We start from the raw sequence: 21,355 nt of genomic DNA, 5'->3' as shown, positions 1-21,355 counted from the left end.
GTTCTTTTTACGTTGTTTTACTTTTTTTAAAAAAAAATTAAGTCTCAAGGCCGGACACAGAGTATTTTAAAAAACCTGTCCGGCTGCCGGACATGTAGCCACAGCGAAAAGCAGAATGTCAGACAAACTACTTACCGAAATAATTGGTCGAACGGATGGCGAACAAATCCTGAGCGTTACTCTGAATCAAATAAACAACACTCGAATTCATTCCAGAAAACAACTCGGGTCTTGTTCAGCTTTAACAATTGTATGATTCAATCACAACAAATCCAAGATGTATACGCCTCAAAAAGCAGAATGGTAGGCAAATTACTTAAGTACTTTCCAAAATAATCGCCCAACGAGGGAAAAGAAATTGATTTTAACACCTGTTATACTGGAAGTGTAACAAGTATGATTTTTAAAAATACAAAAAAATTAAGTGTTTAGCGTTTTGTTCACTCACTGAGTTGAAAAATAAACAATGTTGTGTTCAATTACAGCACTAATTTGAAACATTAACCAAAAGAAATTGATTTTAACACCTGTTATACTATCGACTCTTGTTTACTAACTCAATTCACTCGTTGGCACTTACCGATAGGTACAACTAGTTATTAATTATTATTTTGATATTTACGCTGATCATTCGATACTTTCCTTTAAAAAACCACGTGACAGCCTTTGGCTATGACCATATTAGGTCTTCTTTCGTGACAGCCTTCGCATAAAACTGACAGCAAGAAATCAGCCAGATTTCAGCCATAGACTCTACCATAATTGTCAAGACTTTTCTAAATCTTCTGCATGTTTTATTGCCGAGTGTTGCTCTGACTGCTCTAAAGTCGAATGGAAGGAGACGAGTTGAATAATAAGAACAGCGAGAAATGTATTATAAAAAATAAAGGGGACTGTTAATAGATTGATTGATAATGAGGCCCCTGGCGAAAGATGATTTAGACACTCTCCACGCGACACGCGCTGGTTTCCAAATCAGGACCGTTCTTGCAACATCCATGCTGGCAGCCCCTTTGTTTGAAACAGCATCAGTTCTTTGAAACCCGGAGCTGAGAAAGGAAGATATGTAAGTTTTCTGTTTCAGTATATACTTTTGTGGAATATTAATAGCCTTTTCTGTAGTACTTTGTTTTGTGTTTATTGGCTTATTGCTTGATTTTCACCAATTAAATATATACAAACTGTGCTCGCTGAGTTTGACTAAACTGGGCCTTGAGCTAGGTCGTGCAGTTCGTGTTGTGGGTCGACTTTGTTTGTTTACCTTTTTCCATTATTTTATTTTTGTTTTTTTTTCCTCAACTAGCGTCCTGGGAACAAAGTTTTTTTCGTTTACATTTAATTTGTCGATGAACATTGGCTCACACATTTCGTTCCATTCCTTTTGCAATTTAGGATTGTATAAAAACGGAATTTTGCATGGTGCAATCAAATTTTCCTGTGTTGGAAACCAATGAGGCTCGGAGAAAACACTGTCCGTTTCAAAACGTTAATAAAAGCAATTTCCATCCATTGGCAACTGTCGTGTAGCTGTTTCCTGAAAAGTAGTTTCCCGGTTTTTCTTGTAAATATAGTCAATACACGTTCGGCTCTACGTGTGCTGGTTCCTGAAAGTCGAAATTTAATATACATTGCTGCCTAACATGAAAACAGGTACACATAAGCTTATAGCAAAACAGTTTTCAAGTGCTCATTTACAATCCACGCCATAATACTGATGGTGAGGACTATAGTAAATCAAAGACTTCATTTATGGCTAGGAAATCAATGAGGCGAATAAGATCAGTAAAATAGGCTTGAGCAGCTAACAACAGATTTAAGCTTAAAAGGTTAGTTTAAATACAGATTCGCGTAAACATTCTTGCAATTTTAATATTCTAGCACGCATGAAAAGCTGTTTCAGGAAACCTTTTCGGTTCAATAAAAATTGAAATCAAGGAAACCTGACTATAGCATCAGAAGAATCAAACGATGACAGTGAGCCGACTAAAAACTGACATTGCAAGAGAAATTTGCGAGAAAAAGCGAACAGGTATAATTCGCAAAGTATTCTCAATATCTCAGTGTATCGGATACGGGTCAGATCAGGCCAGATCGAGTTGCATTCCTCCAGCACTTCTAGTGGTACTATGATCAAATTTTTCCCCCTTGACTTTTTAGGTGTATCGCATAGAATTCCGTGAAAGAATAAAAACGCCGTTGACCGTTTGCAAATATCTGCATAAGTTCTGGAGATATTTAAGTTTGAAAATTGTGTAAAATATGCAAATGAGATGACTGATGACGTCATATACTCAACCCAATTTTAAATCAAGTATATAAATAGAGCTATCTTGGTCAAATTGCAGCGCAGACCATTGGTCTGGAACCCAGAATGTTGCCATGGTAACCAAAATGTTAAGCTCATATTGTGGAGCACATTTAGTAGAATCGTACTGCAAAGAATCAAACATTTCTGATACAAATTGGCTGAGATATCTTTTTTCATCACATTTGATCAAAATTTGGTTGAGTATATGGCGTCATCACTGGGCCAATTTGCATATTTTAAAAACTGGAATATCTCTGGAACGAAAAGAGATATTTGAATATAGTAAACAGCATTTTTCCTCTGACACAGGCTACTTGTTTATGTTTTAAAATGGCTGTGATAGGAAAGATGCAATTTTCGTCATAGTATCACTTTAAGATGTTTGGGGTTAATGGTCAACCTTTTCAAGATATATAACTTGTTAAGATGCAAATGATAAGAGATAATGATCAGAAATGTGAAAGCTGTCATTGTGTTAGCCTGCGAACGCAAACGTATTTCCGGCTGTCGCTTGTCTCCGCCGAAAATAACGTCTGCGAACCCGAGCCAGGAAACGATTTCTCTGACGTAATGACTTTTGTTTCTCCTTGGCCAATCAGATTCCATGATAGAATGAAACTCGAGTGCTCCTCGCAGCGAATACCTCGCGCAATAGTTCTGGGGCTACTTGAGCTAAACTGTGACTTGCTTAAAATTCCTACGTCACAGAAATCGTTTCCTGGCTCGGGTTCGCAGACGTTATTTTCGGCGGAGACAAGCGACAGCCGGAAATACGTCTGTGTCCGCAGGCTATCATTGTGTACTCTGTACCACTTTTATCGTCGAACTTCGCAAGTAAAAATTGCTCAGAAATATTCTCTATCAAGATCTTTTCATGGGATTTACTAGGTACAAGGACTGATTTTTAATTTAAGTGAATATACATTAAGCAGTATTCAATATCATAAAGATACAAAGTAAACAACCTGCAATAATGTGGGTGCCGCCCCCGCCCCGCCCACATCTCACGTCCCGCACAAAAAGTCCAACTATGCATAAGGGAGAAGTTTGCACTCGCTCGTTTCCATATTAATGAGTTAGGGTCAGCACAAGAGACTAAACAGAGCATTCAATCGTGTCTGTACACTCGTGAGCGACGTTTGTTTGCTAAAAAAATAACAAGAAAACTCGCGAAGAAAGCGGACTGCAGGGACTGCGCCTTGTAAGTATTGGCGTTTGAAAGATTTCTTGTAATTTACCTCACACTTAATCTTCTCCGGCTACAGTGTCAACAGATCCTTATTAATGTTCCTTACACAACAGTCCGATCTCGCAATATTGAATGTTCACGTTTCATACACTTTCATTCACATAAATATGAGTGTTTTTTTTCCACGGGTCCTCAAACGATCTGGTTTTGTCTGTTCTTCACAGTTTTAGAAATATCGTGACCCCGATTGAGCTCGGCTTTGCTTTAGTTGGTCGTACTTTAGAGGACAGTCCAGCGCGAACGTATCCTTCTAACACCTGTTTATACGTGACTCCAGTATAGAATATTGCCCGCGATCAGTCGGTTAGGAATCGCTCGCTCTATCAAGATGCTGAGTAGTAGATATTGACATGTTTGTATAAGCCGCCCTCGATTCAGCTGGAATCACAATTGAACCTCAATGTGCCATAGTCCTGGTCTGATTATTTGCGGGCAGATTTACTCCCAAATTTTCACTGCCCTCATCCTGTACTCTTATTTACTTGATGTTAACAATAAATGCATTTTTAACGTAAACACGCTTAACAAAAATTTTGTCGTACATAATCATGCACGCTCTACCTGCAATAATAAAAAATAAACAAACTTAACTGTGCAATTTTAGATCTAACAATTTTATAATCTTAGTTTTCTTTCGTTGGTGATAGTTATACGGTAATTTATGTTAATCATGAGCCACATCTTGAAAATGACATCATCCGAAAATAATTAATCCTGCTTCTGAAGTCAACAGGTTGACGATGTTGAGTTTTTATGGCTGATGACTAACGGGGATTTTTTCATATCTTCTGCAGCAAATTTACTGATGTCTGAGAATTATTCGAGAATCCACCAAAAAAAATTCGTCTGATTCTAATGACCCTCCAACGTGTCTATATTATGCATTAGCACTTTCTCATTGTCAAGTTGTATTTTGCTCAATGATCGGCGAGTCGCCAAGGGTATGGTTGGTGTAAATTGTGTGTGTGTTTGCCAGCTCAGTCGTATGGGACTGTCTCAGAAACGGCGGAAACCGAGCCTACTCTCTTGTTCGTGCGAAAAATCTCGAAACAATAGTGGTATAGCAGAACCTAATTGAATGTTTGAATATTTAATCTTGAACACCTTGAGACAAGATGCTATTAGCATAAGTGAGTTAGCTTTGTTTGGGGTGCGACAAAAGCTTTACAGCACTGTGACTCAAGATAAACAACCAAATCATACAAATACGGTCACTTGTAAAGACTGTGCAAAAGTAGAAATGTTTAAAATGTACCCTAAATTTACTTCATTTTCATGGCCGCCGTGCGGCACCCCCTCGAGATTAAACGGTTGATTCGTTTAATTTTGATGCAGGATAGAAAGTTTGTTGTTTTCTTTTCCTTAGAAAGAATCAATTTAATTAGATTTCTTTTACCTTGCGACTCCGCTAGATGCATGCGCATGTACATGTACCTGTTCTTGTTTATTTTTGCAGTGTTGAGTTTTTGGTTACTCTATCATTCGTGGGTCATCAGTTGTCTCAAAATGTTTAGTCCTTTCTCGTAATTAGATATGCATAATACGATTAGGAGAGCAGGATATAAAGTGCCCATACCGAACTCTTGCATAACTTTATGGATCATGAACTGAAGACTAAGACAAAACAAACAATAGTTTTTCTTTGATTATTGGGTTATTAATTGAATCCTTTCATATGCCGACTTAAATGAGATGAAAATGAGCGAAGTTACGACGTCCTTTAGTGTGTCACTCATTTTCATTTTCGTGCGTTTTAGTCTCTGGGTCTACCCGACTGAAAATACCTGTGTATTGGTTTTATGATATCAAGATAGTGAGCTCTGTTTTACTTCTGTTGGCCGATGTCTAAAACCGTGAGTATAGCCGGTTTTATGCCGGACTGACCGGTCACGCATCGTTAAGCGTTAGCAGGATCCGGATGCATATAAATTTGTAAGTAGTATACATAAATTACCGCCTGTAAAGCGGGAATCTTAGTTCAACCACATTGTGCAACAGTCTTGTTCTGACCGGCTGATTCACTCCGTCTTAAATTTACAAACTGAAGGTAAGGGCCGAACATTTACTCTGTTCTTAGTGGAATTCGAAGAAGGGGCAGTCGTATTTGTAATTGTTGATGTATCAGTGCATTTTTTTTCGATGAGAAAGGTCAATTGGTAAATAATACAAACAACTGGTCTCAAAAGCTGGGCTGGCTGTCATCTTGTCGTTTTCGTTAAGGAAGAATCCATTTTCTTCTACGCATGGATTAGACACCACAACCTGTTTGTGGATTCTTTTCATCTCTTGCTGAGCTTTATTTGCTTCAGATGAGCAGAAGATGAAAACGGGAAAACACGTCACGGACAGTAGGAAAATTTCCAATGCTCAGTAACCGTGAAATGCACGCTTGCTTATGATTCTTTTACCGTGTAGATAATCTGTAGAATGCAGTTTTCACGGTAAATAATTCCGAGGAACCGTTAACGTGATTAATCAGGTACCGTTCACTCTAATGTGTTTTTTATTGATGCGTTTCGTTGATGCATTTTCGCATGATACACTATTAAGGCGCAAACACTTAACTTAATTGAAAATGTTAACTTGTCACGGAGTGGCGCGCTTTAAACACGAAGCCTTTTCGTATAAGTGTTAAACACAGTGAGTGGTGTTTGCGTGATGAAGCCGCATTTTTCGATCGTACCAGTGTGGACGTTAAATGGCGAAAACTCGTCCTTGACGCGTGGCATAGCTGGAGCTCTTGTAAGTAAATGGTTACTACAAGCAGGCAAACGGGGCCGCCACTTTCGGGTAGCCGTTACCTTCGGATGGTTATACAACGTTTACGCACTAACAGTCGTTTCAAACAAAGCGGACGCGCAACGCAAGAATTTTAAAGTTCCTCTTAGGTATGTTCTAACAACCCACATAAACAAAGCAGACTGTATATTAAGCCTGGGCCTAATTTCGGATGAAACTAATTTCCCCCATAAAACTATAGGGAAGTAAATGCCCTTCTCAATTGTTTAGGCAAGACAGTCATTGCTGCTTTGCTGAGACATGCACAAAGGCGGAGCGCACATGTGCCCTATGCCTGCCCACTCCCCGGGGAATCAGAAGACCCTATCAAAAAAGTCTTTAAGTGTGTAGGTGGTCGAGAGGGTATGATTTTGATGATACATTCTGGAAAATTCCCTCGGCAAAGAGGACTGAGACCAAGCGAGACACCTTAATGATGCTTACACAAGTAATTTAGTATTTATTGAACAGCGGTTTGTTTCGGTTCAGTTGTCAGCTTTTCACTTCTGCTTGCTTGCGGTTAACTTTCACTCTGGGTTGCTTGCGGTAAGCTTTTGCTCTGGTTTGCTCGCTGTTAGCTTTCCTTTCTTGGCTAGGTCTATACTATATGTATATATATTTTTTATGTCTGCATTTTACGTAGTTCAAAATTCACCGCCTGTCCACACTTTGAATTTTACGGCATACGGTAACTTGCGTTTCGCTGGTATCGCTATAGTGATAAGTGACCTCAGCGCAGATCCGATCAACCAAGGTTCGTCTCATAGATCTCATGGATGTGACGAAAAAAGTGATTCTTTTTCTTCTCTCTCTAGCTAAGATAGACTAGGAGTAAAATATGTTTATCTTATTCACAGCTATTTCTGAAGATAACTATTTTTCGAGTTAGCCTGATTTCGAACTGGATTTCCAGTTAGATGTCGAATCAAACGGAAACATATCCGGTTGAATTCAAACGCCGCTCAACAGAAGAGCAGCCTTTGAATCAGTTTGTTCAGGCACAGGTGCCGTGCGGCAAAACACGATAAGATTGGCAGGCTTCGTCGCGAGCATCGGCTGATTTTTATTAGTGCATAAATTACTGAAACGTACTTTCAATAAAACAGCGTTCGTTGATGTATTAAAAGATGAGTGGCTTGACTGTTCAAGCCAAAGAGAACAAAATACAGCAGGAAAAAAATCCATCTTTTACCCGAGTTCGCGGTTAGCTCTCAGAACACGATCGCGAAGAAATTACTATAGGAGACAATTGCTTTCAGTGGTAATTAATTTTTGTTGTTTCCTTCGTGATAATAGCTCAAGATTTCGCGTCAACAAAAACCATTTTGAAGGCAGGCAATCTTGCGATTGAATTTGCTTTTATCGACATATTGCTCAGTCACAGCAAAAATTTAGTAACCGCTTATCGATTGCAAATGTATTCCGAGTCATTTGAGATATTCCATCTCGTCGAAGTTAGTTCGACTGAAGCCGGACTCCGAAGGAGTCGTTCCATAGCCTTCCATAACTTTAAAATGAGTTGGGTTTGTTTCGATAGTAGAAAGGGGCATTTGGCACAGCCGGAAAATAAATAACAAACAGGTATTTATTGCCCAACCTGCATTTCAATTCTTTACAGTCACACACAATATGATAAGTACTTTTTTTTGTACGTCTTAGTATGACTGATGGAAGCGTTCGGCAAATCGAAATCAGCTGGCGTCGAAAACATAACATTTTGACGCAAACTTCAAATATTTATTTCATTGCCAGTTTTGACCTTTTTGTCCCTACTGTCTTAGTTTTCGTTTCATTTCTGTTAAATCGAATGAATAGTAGCGCTTGAAGATAAAACAGCTCGTACAAATTTACTAGTAACGCTAAGTAAGGCGGAAGTAATTTAAGAGCTAATTTTACATGTTTGCATTTATTTCGCTACGGATCGAGGATCTCCAAGTAACTGCTGACGTCCAATAATAATCATTGCCGTGTTGTTGGTGAGACCCAGACGTAAGCAAACTTTAATGTTTCGATGCCATTATCGAAGGAAATTCTTGTTCAGTGTAATAGGTGCTGTCGCTTGTCACCTCCAAATATTATGTAGGTGCTTTGGCAAAGACAAATGTCTTGAAAGGCTATCCATGTTTGTCGAGATTCGTCATGTTCGAAGTGTCTTCGAACGAAAAGGGACAGATGGAACGCAAGGGATTGTGGCCGGTACAAAATGGAAACTGATCACATCCAGAATTATTTAGTACCAAATAGAAGATGGTGTTCCTGGTTTTTTCCCAAAATAATACACCCTTGAAGTCTAGAAAAATTGCTAGTTCATCTATGAAAAATAATAATGCTCAGCTCACTGAACTCCAAGTCCAATAACGGGTATACAGCCGCTATATTCTAAAGCCCCATTAATGCTATAAGCAAGTTTACAATGGCTGCATCGTGAGTTTCACGCAGCAAAAAATGAACAAAATCTTAAAGGAACGGGATTCTGGTTGATGCCATCTAATAATGATGCCCGTCTCAAACCAGTGAAACCAACCATCACCATTATTTTTATTGGAGTAAAAATTAACAGAACTTTAAAAGTCCCTTTCGTAGTTAAGAATCCAAATCATGATTACCCTGGTCCTAGAGGCTTTCTGTTTTGTTTCCGCGACTGAAACGAAAATGCCGTCATGGGGATTCGTAACGGGGATTGAGAAATAAAGAGAGAAAAGCTCTAGCGACGTAACCAGCTTTCGTTACATCGCTCTTTCCAGTGAGATTGTCACGTCAGCATTTCTTAGCGTGACATCAACCAATAGAAATCGTTTTCCTCATCTTGCTGACGTACGCGAAGAAGAACTTATGAGAAACGACGTCAAGTGTGGTTGAGAAAAAAAAATTGTAAAAGTTTGTGGAATTTTGGGTAATTTGATTTCCTTGGCACTCGAATCTGAATGAGAAGGTACAGGTAATGCAAACGTGGTGTTACTTACAAAATCAAGTGTCGCCAACATTAGCATACATGTAGGCTAAACAAGATTTTTGTCTGATTTTAGATCCAACCGAAAACAACATGTTAAATGTGAGGATAGTCAAAGGTGGCTGCCGTGGTCGTGAAGCTGTTAGGTTTGGAGTGGTAAGTGTCAACTTTTTGCTCTCCAAAAAGCTAGTTGGTTCAAATACTTCATTCATGGTCAAGAAATCTACCTTTTGATGTCAAACTACATGCCAAAACTGTTGTTTCTGGGGGGAAGATTCCTTCAAAACCGATTCCCGCGATTTCTTTGCGGTAACCTTATTTTCATGTCTCCATTTCAAAAGGCTTTGTTTAATTTCTGGAAGTTTTTTCCAGAGTTAACCATAACCACAAATAAATGCCCAATTGGCCATATTCTATACAGTTTTTGCTGAAAAACGTCGAACATTAGCGAGAAGATTTTGAACGTGTCAAGTGTAGCGTATAATAAACTAGCTTCAGTAGATGCCGTGACTTCAGCTGACGGCCCAGACTGAACATATTATTTATTCATTCAGTTATGAACAGTAAATACATTTATAGAAAACGTATGTTCTGCTCAAGCCCGGAAATCCGTTAGTTAAATTAAAATAACTTTTGGAATTACGAGAGGTTTGAATAAGACGTTCCGTCGACATTTTGATGGCTTGTTCTAATGGAGGCCCAACAGTCACAACTGTCTAACAGAAATGTATTGATGGGAAGTGACATTCAAACCAGCCTCTTGAGAATTCTTCATCTCTCAGTTTAGAAGTGTCAAGCGATTGGCTTTGTGCTTAATCTTGCGATTTTTATTATGGTAAGCCAAGCTACAAAATTTCGCAGCCACAGAATCAAAATACGTTTAAGCTTAATTTTTTGGATCGCTCGGGATTTTAAACCAAAATAGAATCTCGAAAAATGGTTGCCGATAGGGATTCCCTTAGAAAATCTGTGAAAATTTTTCTTGATTAAAGACCATTCAAGGCAGTATAAGTCATATAGATACTGCGTTTTGAAAAAGAAAACGGCTATGTTATTTTGTAAACAGTGAGACCAACCGCGAACTTAGACAATACATCTTGTCAAAAGAATGTAGAGCAAAAGAAATCGTTTTGGAGCGAGGAGGACAGCTTCATTGGTAGCATTTAACATTACAATACAAAGCTAATCTCATAGCCAAGACACACTGCTGGCTTGCATAAAATTTCAATTGGTCATCTCAACTATTCCCGTGTTTTCTCGACAGACGTTTATTTTAATAGCCTTTAAATGAAGTGAATGTTTTAAAATCCTCACTAAATGTCGCAAACTAAAAGTTGTGGAAGGAAGTAAAATAGGTTAAAATGAAGATTTAGGCCTAACAGTCATCATATTTCAGATATGTCCATTTGGTTTTGCTTCTAGAATAGATCCTGTTGAGATTTACAATAGAAATGAGAACGTCGATTTCATCTCCTAGGGTATTTTTCGGACATTTGAAGGGGTTGTCAGTCCCCACAGTGGGGCCCTTAAGGCTCTGCCTAGCCGGGGACGGGGTATTTGTCAAACTAAGAGGACGACAAAGAATTTTATCACCCAGTACAATTTTAAAACCGCATGGAAGTGTGTTTGGAGGAACGACAGGTGTACACTGTTTGTAACACAATCAACAATTTCTTTGTGGTTTCTCAAGAAGCAAAAAGGCCGATTTTAAAGATTTTATCGATACCAGACAGAATCTTTGTTTTATGTATAAACGATCAGGGTTATCTGAATCGATTTTCCTATACGACCATCGACTTTTTAGAAATCTGGCGCGTTTGTGTTTCTAAGCAGCGAGGGGTTTTCATCACTTTCTATCATATTTTTATCAATATCAATACGCTTTATTCTAGAAATTGTTGATTGCATGAATATTAAAAACAATAACTTCATGCTGTGCACAACTGCACGATAAATATTCATATGGTAGTGTAGCGGTGGTACAATTGCATACAAATGTGTGACAAAATTAGAAAGGTGACTGATCTCTTTCTTGTGAGGCTAAATCCCTCAAATGTGGTAAGTGAAATCTCTTGGCAAGCGTCTACGACAAAATCCTTGACTGCGAAACTCGCTCTTGGGCCGAGTCTGAGTTCTTTTCCGGTCATAATCAGCTATTTAGAAATTCCTTTGGCTTCCTATTCTTTATGAACTTTTTTGAGTCGTTAATTGTCAGATAAGTTAAGACCTACTTCAGATTTTAGTTTCACCAGGCTAAGTAAATATTCTCTATGTAAGAAGTGTTTGTATTTTTCGAATAGGATCGGTTATTATTTCTTTGTGTTATTGTTAGTCAAACTTTCTCAGAATCGTTCACTTCTCGTTGTTGGTTCCTCGCTCGAGCTAAAGATCGTGCTCTGCGTTGCTCACGCGCTCGAGCGCCGAGGTCGCGATTTTATTATGATTTGTTGACCAAGATATCGTAGAGTTTTCTAACATAACGATGTGAAGGAACAAAACAAGTTCTACAAGCTTCTACAATTTCAGGTGAACACGAATTGTCAGAAATATTATTATTATTATTATTAAGACAATGGAAAACAACCCCAACATAAAAATCACTGAAACAAGCATGCTGTGTAACACGCTATAAATGCTAATTTCATATGGAGTCTCACGATGACCTACAAAACAGTATTTGTTTGCCGTTTCCTACTGGACGTCTCTCGCGGTGACCAGTTTTCATATGTACGCCGCGAATTCGAAAAGGGCCTGGTGCCCTTTTCTCGAAAGTCCCGGAAACTTTTCGGGCCTGGAAAGCCAGAGCAAAATCTCGAACCTTACGATTCCAGAGCTGTTTTATTCAAGAAGTTTCAGGCGTATATACTTCGCCGTTTTTAGATACAGATGAACTAAACATGGCTTTACGGGCCCGAAAAGTTTCCAGGGCTTTCGAGAAACGGACCCCTGGAGCCCGTTTCTCGAAGGTCCCGAAAAGTTTTCGCACCCGAAAAGCCGTAGCAAAATCTCAAACCTTATGACTTCAGAGCTGTTTTATGCACATATTCTTAATATAAACAGAGGCTCTCTTCATACAAGAAGTTTCAGGCGTATACATCTCTCTGTCTTTAAATACCGGTGAACTAAAAATGGCTTTGCGGGCCCGAAAAGTTTCCGGCGCTTTTGAGAAACGGGCCCCTGGATCGAATAACGACGCAGTGCATTGTGGTATTGTTATCATTGCAACGGTCTCTACAATCTCTGAAGCTTCGATAGTCGGGATAGAACTCCGGTTCACCTCAGCGTTCATGGTCGCAATCGCTAATGTCGCTGAAGAGTTGCTCTGTATGATTGCAACACTCCCCACAGTTGAACTTTTTTTCTGCGATCACAGTTGTGGTACCGATCATATGAGACCAGCCCATTGTAGTCTCGTTGAGACAAAACTCATTGTTTCGCTTGGAAGCACTCGTTAAGTCCTTAATGAAAACAACCTCGTATCTGTTAGGAATAAAAACGTCCATATTATTTCAGAGCAAATGTACTTTTGACGTGTCCTATAGGAGGGGCATTTGCACACTTCTGTAAGCCTAACCTCACCGTGAAGTATTTGTTATGGAACAGAAAGGCAAATGCCCGTTTGGAATTGATGGAACCATAACTTCACATCTTCAATGTTATCGTTGTTACTCGAAAAAGCACCGTGACGTTTATTAATTAATTTTTTCGTCATTTTGAAGCAGCACTTATTCGATCGAGGACGGCGGCTATTAAAAACCGTTTTTAGACGAAACGTAGGAAGTCGTATTTTTATTAAAAAAAAAAAAAGCAACCGCAAGCAAAGTTTTCGTTCTTGTGAAATTTTGTGTAAGAAGTTTTTCGTTGTGCTATGGTGTGTAAATGTTTGTACGTCATCTGTAGTTATCTTTTGGAGGCACAAATTTTGCTCATAAACAAATCTTAAGCACCCAAGGAACTTGGTAATGTTTTGCAGCTTTGGCGAGCATGTTCGACGCTTATGAGAAGCAAAGTGGAGACACGGGCCAGAACGCAACAAGTGAGTTATCCATCCAATAACTACTTTGATGATGACTTGGACAAATCCCAGTCTGAGGAGCTGAAGAGACCAGTGTGTTCGTACAACGAGTGGGATCCTCTTGAAGAAGTCATCGTGGGACGTGTTGAAGGTGAACTCTCTAAGATTTGCGCGCTATTTTGCCTAGGCAAATACCTATAAATAAACCTCCTCGCAAAACTATATACAAATGTAACGGAGAATTAAAACAGTACTCAACGCTTTTCAGCAAAGCTAAACTCGGTAGGTTATCTAAATCTATTTCGACAGCTTTTCGACTCGACTTACACACGGCTTATTATTAGTGAGAGTTCTGCTTTCGTGTTTATAAATGTTTTTTTTCTCAATGACTACAGATGCGCTAATCTCGCCAACCTTGGCCATTAATATTCATTTGGTATTTATTATATGGCTGTATCACAAGGACTGGGAGCTACCGAATTCACGAATTTGATTGGCTGAAATCGATATTGAAAGCGGTCTAGATTTTCCCACCTAGAACGGCATCTAGTCCGGTAATGTTTTGTAATGAAAAAGTTGCAAACTGAAATGCAAAACTATGGACTATTTTCTTCTGACGATATTTATTTATGGAAGTGCTAGAAAGCCTGATGAGAAAAGAAAAGTAAAGATGACGAGCAGACTTTGGCAGAATTAAGTTCAGCTCATCGCCGTTCGCAAGCAAAATGCCGGCTAGTACAAACCAGTTACATTAAACGAATTAAATTTTTCTTTTTTGCCATATAATAAAAATCGGTCTTGTGTACAGACCTCACTGCGTTCGGTCTGTACTCACGACCTCAGTCAAGATTCTCCCATACAGACCGACCAAACTCGATTAATAAGTCGTAATTCGGCCCATTTCTTATAATTCCTTACATCGAGGAACTGTTTGCTCATTTACTTTTCATTGACAAGGGCAAGAAAGACTGCGCATTTTTTGTTATTCATTAGCATCTTTAAGGTGTGGCAAAAGTTATTTATAAACAATCGTTCTTTTGGGCGATTCATACAGTTTTGTTTATTTATTTCAGGGGCTACTGTACCACAGTTTTCCGTAGAAGTCAAGGCAAACACCTATGAGAAAAACTGGCCATTTTTCGGCCAGTTTGGAGGCCAATCTTTTCCAAAAGAGCACCTTAAGAAAGCGCAAGTGGAGATTGAAGAATTCTGTAACATTTTGCGACATGAAGGAGTCACAGTGCGCCGTCCTGAAGTGATTAACTTCTCAGAGGTAATTAGAGGAAATAAAGGCTTAGTAAAACAGATAAATCCCGTGTTTCTTTCACCAATCCACTCTTTCTCAAATGATCTTGTAGTTTTGTATGGTGCGATCATCATTTGACAGCTGATTGATGCTGTTAGTGTGCGTGCAAGTTTGGAGAGCACGAAAAGAGCTTACAGTTGCTCGAGGTGCAGGAATCTGATGCGCAGCTAAGGAGTTTGGTAACTCCACCAATGGAACGATGCGCCCTTACGTATACTGAGTTTGATAGCTCGGCTTTGCGAATTATGCTGTAATTTATGTTTCCGCCTTTAGTTCATACTCATTTCGTTGTCAATCAATATCTGTTTAACTGGTCCTTACAGGTTTTCAAAACTCCAGATTTTCAGTCATGCGGGCTGTATGCAGCCATGCCACGTGACATCCTGCTTGTGGTCGGTGACGAAATCATTGAGGCGCCCATGGCATGGCGGTCTCGTTTCTTTGAATACCGCGCCTACAGGCCCCTTCTAAAGGAGTACTTCAAAGGAGGTGCCAAATGGACGACTGCACCCAAACCTCTTATGTGTGACGCCTTGTATGATCAGGTTAAGAGCATAAATTTGTCGTGTTTCATCCAGAATTTGTAAAGTTCGCATAATGTCATGAAGATATCTTTAAACGAAAGCAAGGGCGGGGCTAGGGATTTGGGAATTTTTACTTAGCGCGCTGCGTGGCTAACGTTAAAAAACGTCTGCTTTTGCTAGAGTCCTTGCAAAACGCAAACTTCAATTTTAAATCATTAGCACTTGCAAACGAGAGAAAAATGAATTTCGTCATGTCAAAACGTTCTTGCTCGTGTTGTCTAACGTTCGCCTGCAATATTTCCTTAAAAAATAACAGGTATATATAAATGTAAGCCAAATCTGTCGTCACGAAACTTATAGTAGAAAAGAGGATTGTGTCTGATTTAGCTGCAGTTAAAACACAGCTGTGTAAAATTAGTGTCTATGACAAACAAAAACTCGCGCCCATCAGGATAGTTGCTATAATTAATGCATCGCCAGTTAAGGCCTAGACACAAATAGAGATATTTCATTATATTTTTGTCATTGAGAAAGATCCAAAGATGATCGACTATTCTCAATCAGATATACTTTAATCTCAAATCACTTGTTTGTGCAGTTCACTTGCTTTCACTTTGCTCGCTCTTGAAGAATGTGAAAGAAATATAAATATGTTGTCGTGAATTTCCAGGACTATCCAATACGCACTGTTGAGGATCGTCATAGGTTGGCCGCCCAAGGAAAGTTTGTGACCACTGAATTTGAACCATGCTTTGATGCCGCTGATTTCATTCGAGCCGGACGAGATATATTCGTCCAAAGGAGTCAGGTATTCTAGTTTTCAATTTTCTACTTTTGGTAATGGTTGTTTATCGAGTATATAACCAATAGCTGGTTTTCGCATGACGTCACCAAAACTATTTATCTTCCTGAGATTTTGCTTAAATGATGTATAAGAGCAGCTGAAAACTAATATTCATAAAAATTTTCGCTCCGAATGGGTTCTTGGTTTTGTGATACACTACGCTTGAATTTCTAAGCTTTTGCGTGACGCGGCATTCACAAGATGGCCTAGCGAGCTGCCATGATGGTTAAAAAAGTGACTTATTTCGGGGAACTTGGCTATCTGAACAGTTCATGTCTTAGACAAAGTATTATTTTAATGTTTTAGAGTTCCTCGAGGGATAAATTCACGTCTTTGTAGCAAAACTCAGTGACAGATGTTTCTGTTGGTTTCCGGCCGCCATGTTGGTGTCCATACGGATGGGCACCAGCATGGCTTCTCCATACAAATCTCTATAAATTTGGGTAAAAAATTTCTCCGCATATCTCGCATAAGAAAAATTGCTGTGACCAGAATTTTGGCGAGAGTCTTCGCATATTTACCTACTTTCATTTCCCAGATTCTGGACTGTATCTATTGACCGGTTTTGATTTTTATTTTGATCTATTTTGAATTGCGTGACACTGAAAACCAGCAATAGCATCAAACGGTAGATATGGACAGACAGACAGACAGACAGACAGACAGAAAGTCAGTCAGTCAGTCAGTCAATCAATCAGTCAATCAATTAATCAATCAATCAATCCATCAGTCAGTCAGTCATTCAGTCAATCAGTCAGCAATCAATCAAACAATCAATCAATCAGCAGTCAATCAATCAATCAGTCAATGAATCAATCAGTCAGTCAGCAATCAATCAATCAATCAGTCAGTCAGTCAGTCAGCAATCAATCAAGCAGCAATCAATCAATCAATCAATCAATCATCAGTCAGTCAGTCAATCAGCGATCAATTAATCAGTCAGTTAGTCAATCAATCAGTCAGCAATGAATCAATCAATCAGTCAGTCAGTCAGTCAGCAGGAATTTGTTTCAAACTGCTCAAGAATGTTAGGAGACGTGTTGCAAGTAGTATTTCAGTTCTTGTCTGGCTGATAGTAACCCAACACTCCAGAAATATTTTTTTTGTCTTTCATGACGATCGTATTTTACTTTTAATCCCCTATCGTTTCAGGTCACCAACAACCTTGGTATTGAGTGGATGAGCCGCCATCTTGGTGAACGCGGATATCGTGTCCATAAATTATCTTTTGATGATCCTAACCCGATGCATATCGACGCCACTTTCAACATCATTGGACCAGGATTAGTACTGTCCAATCCTGACAGGCCTTGTCATCAGATTGATATGTTTCACAAGGCTGGCTGGACAGTAGTCAAGCCACCTACTCCTCTCATTCCGGACACACACCCATTATGGATGTCGTCCAAGTGGCTGTCCATGAATGTTCTCATGTTGGATCCAACCAGAGTCGTGGTCGATAAAAACGAGACAACCACTCAAAAGGTAGTTTTGATGAAGAAAAAACTATTTCTGAGATATAGATAAAAGGTTCCTCTTGCTGCTTTCTAACTCATTACAGTCTTCTGTTTCAAAAGCCTAAGTTTGCGTTAGAGCTCGCGAGCTGCTCGAAAATTTCACGCTCGTTCTAAATCCTTATGGCACGCAACGTTGTCTTGCAATGTCTGAGCTTTCTTTAAACACTGCGCCTCCCTGACCCGGAAGTATTTTTGCTGCAGAAAAAGGTTTAAGTGGTACTGTGAGCTGTTGCCATGCAGTCGACAAAATGATTGATTATTTTCATAATGTGATTTACTGATGTCGGATTCTTTTTGATCAAATATGCTATGGAAAATCTTATCATTACCATCTCAGCCTCACTCTCAGAAGTCTGGGACTATCTTTTAGACAAAAAGAAACGGAACCCCTTAAGAAGTTGTCAAACGGTTATCAACGAAAGTAAACGATGTACAACACGGTAACTTCTTTTGATAAGACAACCTTATACCTAGAGTCTTCGTTTTCCTTGACCAGCGGTCGGCAAGTGAGCTTCTTTTTGCTGAGTCAAGCTTGCAGTAAGGAACGAAGACTCGAGGAATGATTCGAACGAAATTGTTTAACACAGCATTTTTTTCTCACTAGATGTTCGAGAATCTTGGAATCAAGTGTATCCCAATTTCCATCCGCTTTGCCAATTCTCTCGGAGGAGGTTTCCACTGCTGGACCTGTGATGTCAGGCGCCATGGAACCTTGGAGTCGTATTTTTAGTTTGACTCTTCATATTTCCTGGATTTTACAAAATTGACATTGCTGTCATAATCCAGTATTCTTATTTAAGTGTTCAGATACATATGTTGCGCTGATTGCAGTGAATTTATCGGCTCCTCCTGGTTGCTAAGAGGTCCTCAAAGGACGGATTTTATGCACCCTTTGAACAACATCGACCAGGAGTAAAATTATTCCTTTTTTAAAAAATATTTATATGCGTTTTATGAACTTATTGCTAGGTGTTGCTTGTTAGCTAGGAGACCAAACACCTTGTAGTTAGTTGTTTTATGAGAGTGTTATAACGGAAAGTAATAAAACAGATCAGAAAAAGTTGATCCTGTTTTGTCTATTTACCATTGACGTTTGTGTTGTTGTTATAATACAGTGAACTACCATAAGGCTCAAAACAAGTACGAAACGCAGAAAACCTCGGGAGGAGTGATCGCTCCACCGCCACCCCACCCCTCACCTCTTTTATTCTTGTTCATTTCTCGTTACTCTCCGACTAACCTAAACACCTGTAACAGGCTTTAATATCGCTTTTGGATAGAAATGATAGTTGTTATTTCTTGTATAAAAGATATTCTTAGGCCCGGTTCAAACGTCGAACTTTTCACGAGCCGAACCTAATAGCCCCAATTAATTACATGACGAGATCGACGTTTGAATCAATTAAGGTCGACTCATGTTGTTTGGGTCGACCCGAGAATAAAGTTCGACATGGCCAGTCGGTCAGTTCGACTACGGAGCGACTCCGATTCAAACGTCGAACTTTTCATGTACCGAACCTAATGCATACATTACAAATACATTAAATAAATTAATTTTTACCCAGAGTTCTGCATGTTTCCCATTTTTGTCATGCGTACACAGCTTGTTTTGATCTTTTGGAACAAAATGACGGGAAGAGCGGGAAGATATGTGTTCCTCTTGCTTCGAGAGCACAAAATATACTTGCTTGATGTGCATAAACCACTTCTGTTTGCGGCGTTCCGTATTTGAAAGCGATAAGAGTGTAGCGGGTTGGAAAGCAGGTGGCGTACTGTGAGTCAAGTTTTTGAGAGAAAATGACAAAATAAATCGGGACGTAACGCATCGATCGAAATCGATCATCGGAAACCTAATCGATAAATCGATATTACTCGATTTAAGTCGATAATAATCAATCGATTAAGCAAATTAATCAATCCAAATCGATGATCACAGTAGTTTAAGCATCGGGTATAGATTTCTATCGATTTTGAGAAACTGTTGGGTACCGCGACAAAACACCCGATAATAATATACTCCGGAAGCTAATTTGATCGAAACAATAGTGTCGAGAGCGTCAGTGATATCAAGGCATTAGGAATACTGTGTACCAGTCACGAATAGGTCGAATAGGGGACATTGACTTATTACAGGCTTAGCTTGTTAACCGTCGCTTGTAACCTTACATTGGTAACCTCAAGCGTAAAACTCTAGCTTAGGAAACACATTTCGTAAGCAGGCGTAAGCTATGATACTCGGCAAAAATATCTTTTCATTAAAAACGGATCCATTCATTACGTTACAAAAATGTAGTCGTTCGTCCACCGGGCTAGTGCACCTTTATCAGTTTCATAGCGAAGGTTACTTATACTGCTATACTATGGCGTGGAGCAGCCAAAACAGTTTGCATTCGAATGAAAAATACTGTACATATCAGGCGCGAGCGAGGCGCCATATGAAAAGGAGAGGATACTGGGGAGAGGGTCTACCAGCGTCATTTAAATTTCATATTTTTTTTCAGCATAATCCGGCATAATGCATCTGAGCCTGTGCAACAAAGCAGACAAAACACAAGCATAAAAAGAATAATAATTAAAGCAGCCCAATAGAATCAAGGTACCTGTATGAAGCATGAATGTGTAGCTAACCGCTGCACTACCGCATGTCTTAGGTCAGTTCACAAACGTATATTCTTCGCGGAGTGATGGTGGTATATTCTTTGTTCTAAAATCAACGTTAGCGACCTGATCTGACTGACCGTTAGCGAAACAACTGGCAGGCGAAACGACTGCAATTCTTTCAGCGTCACACGTCAGGATTGATTTTGAAAGTTGCTTTTCCTCAGTCCCCGATATAATCGATCAAAATCGATACTAATCGAACCTTAACGAAATCGATCAAAATCGATAATCACAAAGAACCTGGCCATCGATTTTGATCGATTTCCGCCGTTTGCATTAGTGTCTCTTTTATTTTTGCAATTAAGTTCGACTAAATAAGGTTCGACGTTTGAATCAACTGCCGAACTTAATTATTCGGGTCGACCCAAATTGGTATTAGGTTCGGCACATGTAAAGTTCGACGTTTTGACATAAAAGTTCTGAGCTTTATACAGTACGCACCTAAATATCGTACGGCCACCCCAAAAACGTTTTCGAAAGTCATCATTCAGCCAATCACAGCGTGATATTTGGTTGTAGGTCACACCTTGAACAGTTTTGCGCATCATGGTGGATTTTTGGCGGCCTTCATACTTACTGGATTTTTAGCGAAAAATTTCGGGAAGAAAATTAAGCGCTACTAAAAATAAACCTTTAATGGAGAAATTTTCTACTTCTTACAGTTGAAACCCAGCTAAAACCCGGAACGGTGAAATGTTGCATTTCATTCACAATTCGCTTTCATTGTTTGTCTTCATCGGAACCGTTGAAGGATCACTAAATTCATCTGGAAAAACAACGCTGAACAACACGACAAACCAAGCGTGAGTTAAAATATTCACACCACATCAAAATCCTTGTTTCTCCGGCATTTCCCGCCAACACGTTTAGACCGATTTTAAAGCCAGGAACGTGAAATACCTGCTTTGAGGGTTCAAAACAAATATTTAGTACTCTGGTAGGTTTGTGTCAATAAAAGCGTAATTTTATTTTACTTTTACTTTGTACCGAGTGTTTCCAGTATTTGTGAACGGTAACGCTTTATGGAAATGAATGGAAATCCACAAATACAAAACCTTCGGGAAATACAACGTACAAAACAGAAACCTAAGTCAGTCGTAACCTTAACGTGAGAAGTAGTGGCCTCGGAAAAGGCGCGTTGCACTGTAAAATGAATCGAGATAATTATTTTACGTCACTTTGCTTGTTTAAATTTTTTGTGGT

General features: G+C 39.3%; 1 protein-coding gene across 5 annotated transcripts; it reads left to right on the top strand.

The window, feature by feature from the left end:
• Positions 1–985: 985 nt before the first annotated feature.
• On the top strand, positions 986–18,554 carry LOC110048211 (glycine amidinotransferase, mitochondrial-like). Of its 5 annotated transcripts, none has more exons than XM_089275611.1 (8): positions 986–1,066; positions 9,362–9,441; positions 13,259–13,451; positions 14,374–14,573; positions 14,930–15,151; positions 15,801–15,938; positions 17,127–17,459; positions 18,096–18,554. In XM_089275611.1, the coding sequence occupies exons 2-8, from the start codon at positions 9,379–9,381 to the stop codon at positions 18,219–18,221; spliced, it is 1,275 nt and encodes a 424-aa protein (XP_089131737.1). In that variant the 5' UTR covers positions 986–1,066; positions 9,362–9,378; the 3' UTR covers positions 18,222–18,554. The 5 variants fall into 5 exon arrangements, with proteins under 5 accessions (XP_089131737.1, XP_089131735.1, XP_089131734.1 ...); XM_089275609.1 differs by lacking the exon at positions 986–1,066 and adding an exon at positions 3,360–3,509; XM_089275608.1 differs by lacking the exon at positions 986–1,066 and adding an exon at positions 5,504–5,604.
• Positions 18,555–21,355: the final 2,801 nt, after the last annotated feature.

This window comes from Orbicella faveolata, unplaced genomic scaffold (assembly GCF_042242905.1).
Source record: "Orbicella faveolata isolate gen_17 unplaced genomic scaffold, um_ofav_v1 contig_1, whole genome shotgun sequence".
Classification (NCBI taxonomy): domain Eukaryota; kingdom Metazoa; phylum Cnidaria; class Anthozoa; order Scleractinia; family Merulinidae; genus Orbicella; species Orbicella faveolata.
This window is presented reverse-complemented; position numbering and strand designations above follow the sequence as displayed.

Bases quoted from the DNA above. Each gene is read 5' to 3' on its own strand.
- LOC110048211 (XM_089275611.1), top strand. From the start codon at position 9,379: ATGTTAAATGTGAGGATAGTCAAAGGTGGCTGCCGTGGTCGTGAAGCT. The intron at 15,939-17,126 runs GTATTCTAGTTT...CTATCGTTTCAG, and splicing joins TATTCGTCCAAAGGAGTCAG to GTCACCAACAACCTTGGTAT. The intron at 17,460-18,095 runs GTAGTTTTGATG...TTTTCTCACTAG, and splicing joins ACGAGACAACCACTCAAAAG to ATGTTCGAGAATCTTGGAAT.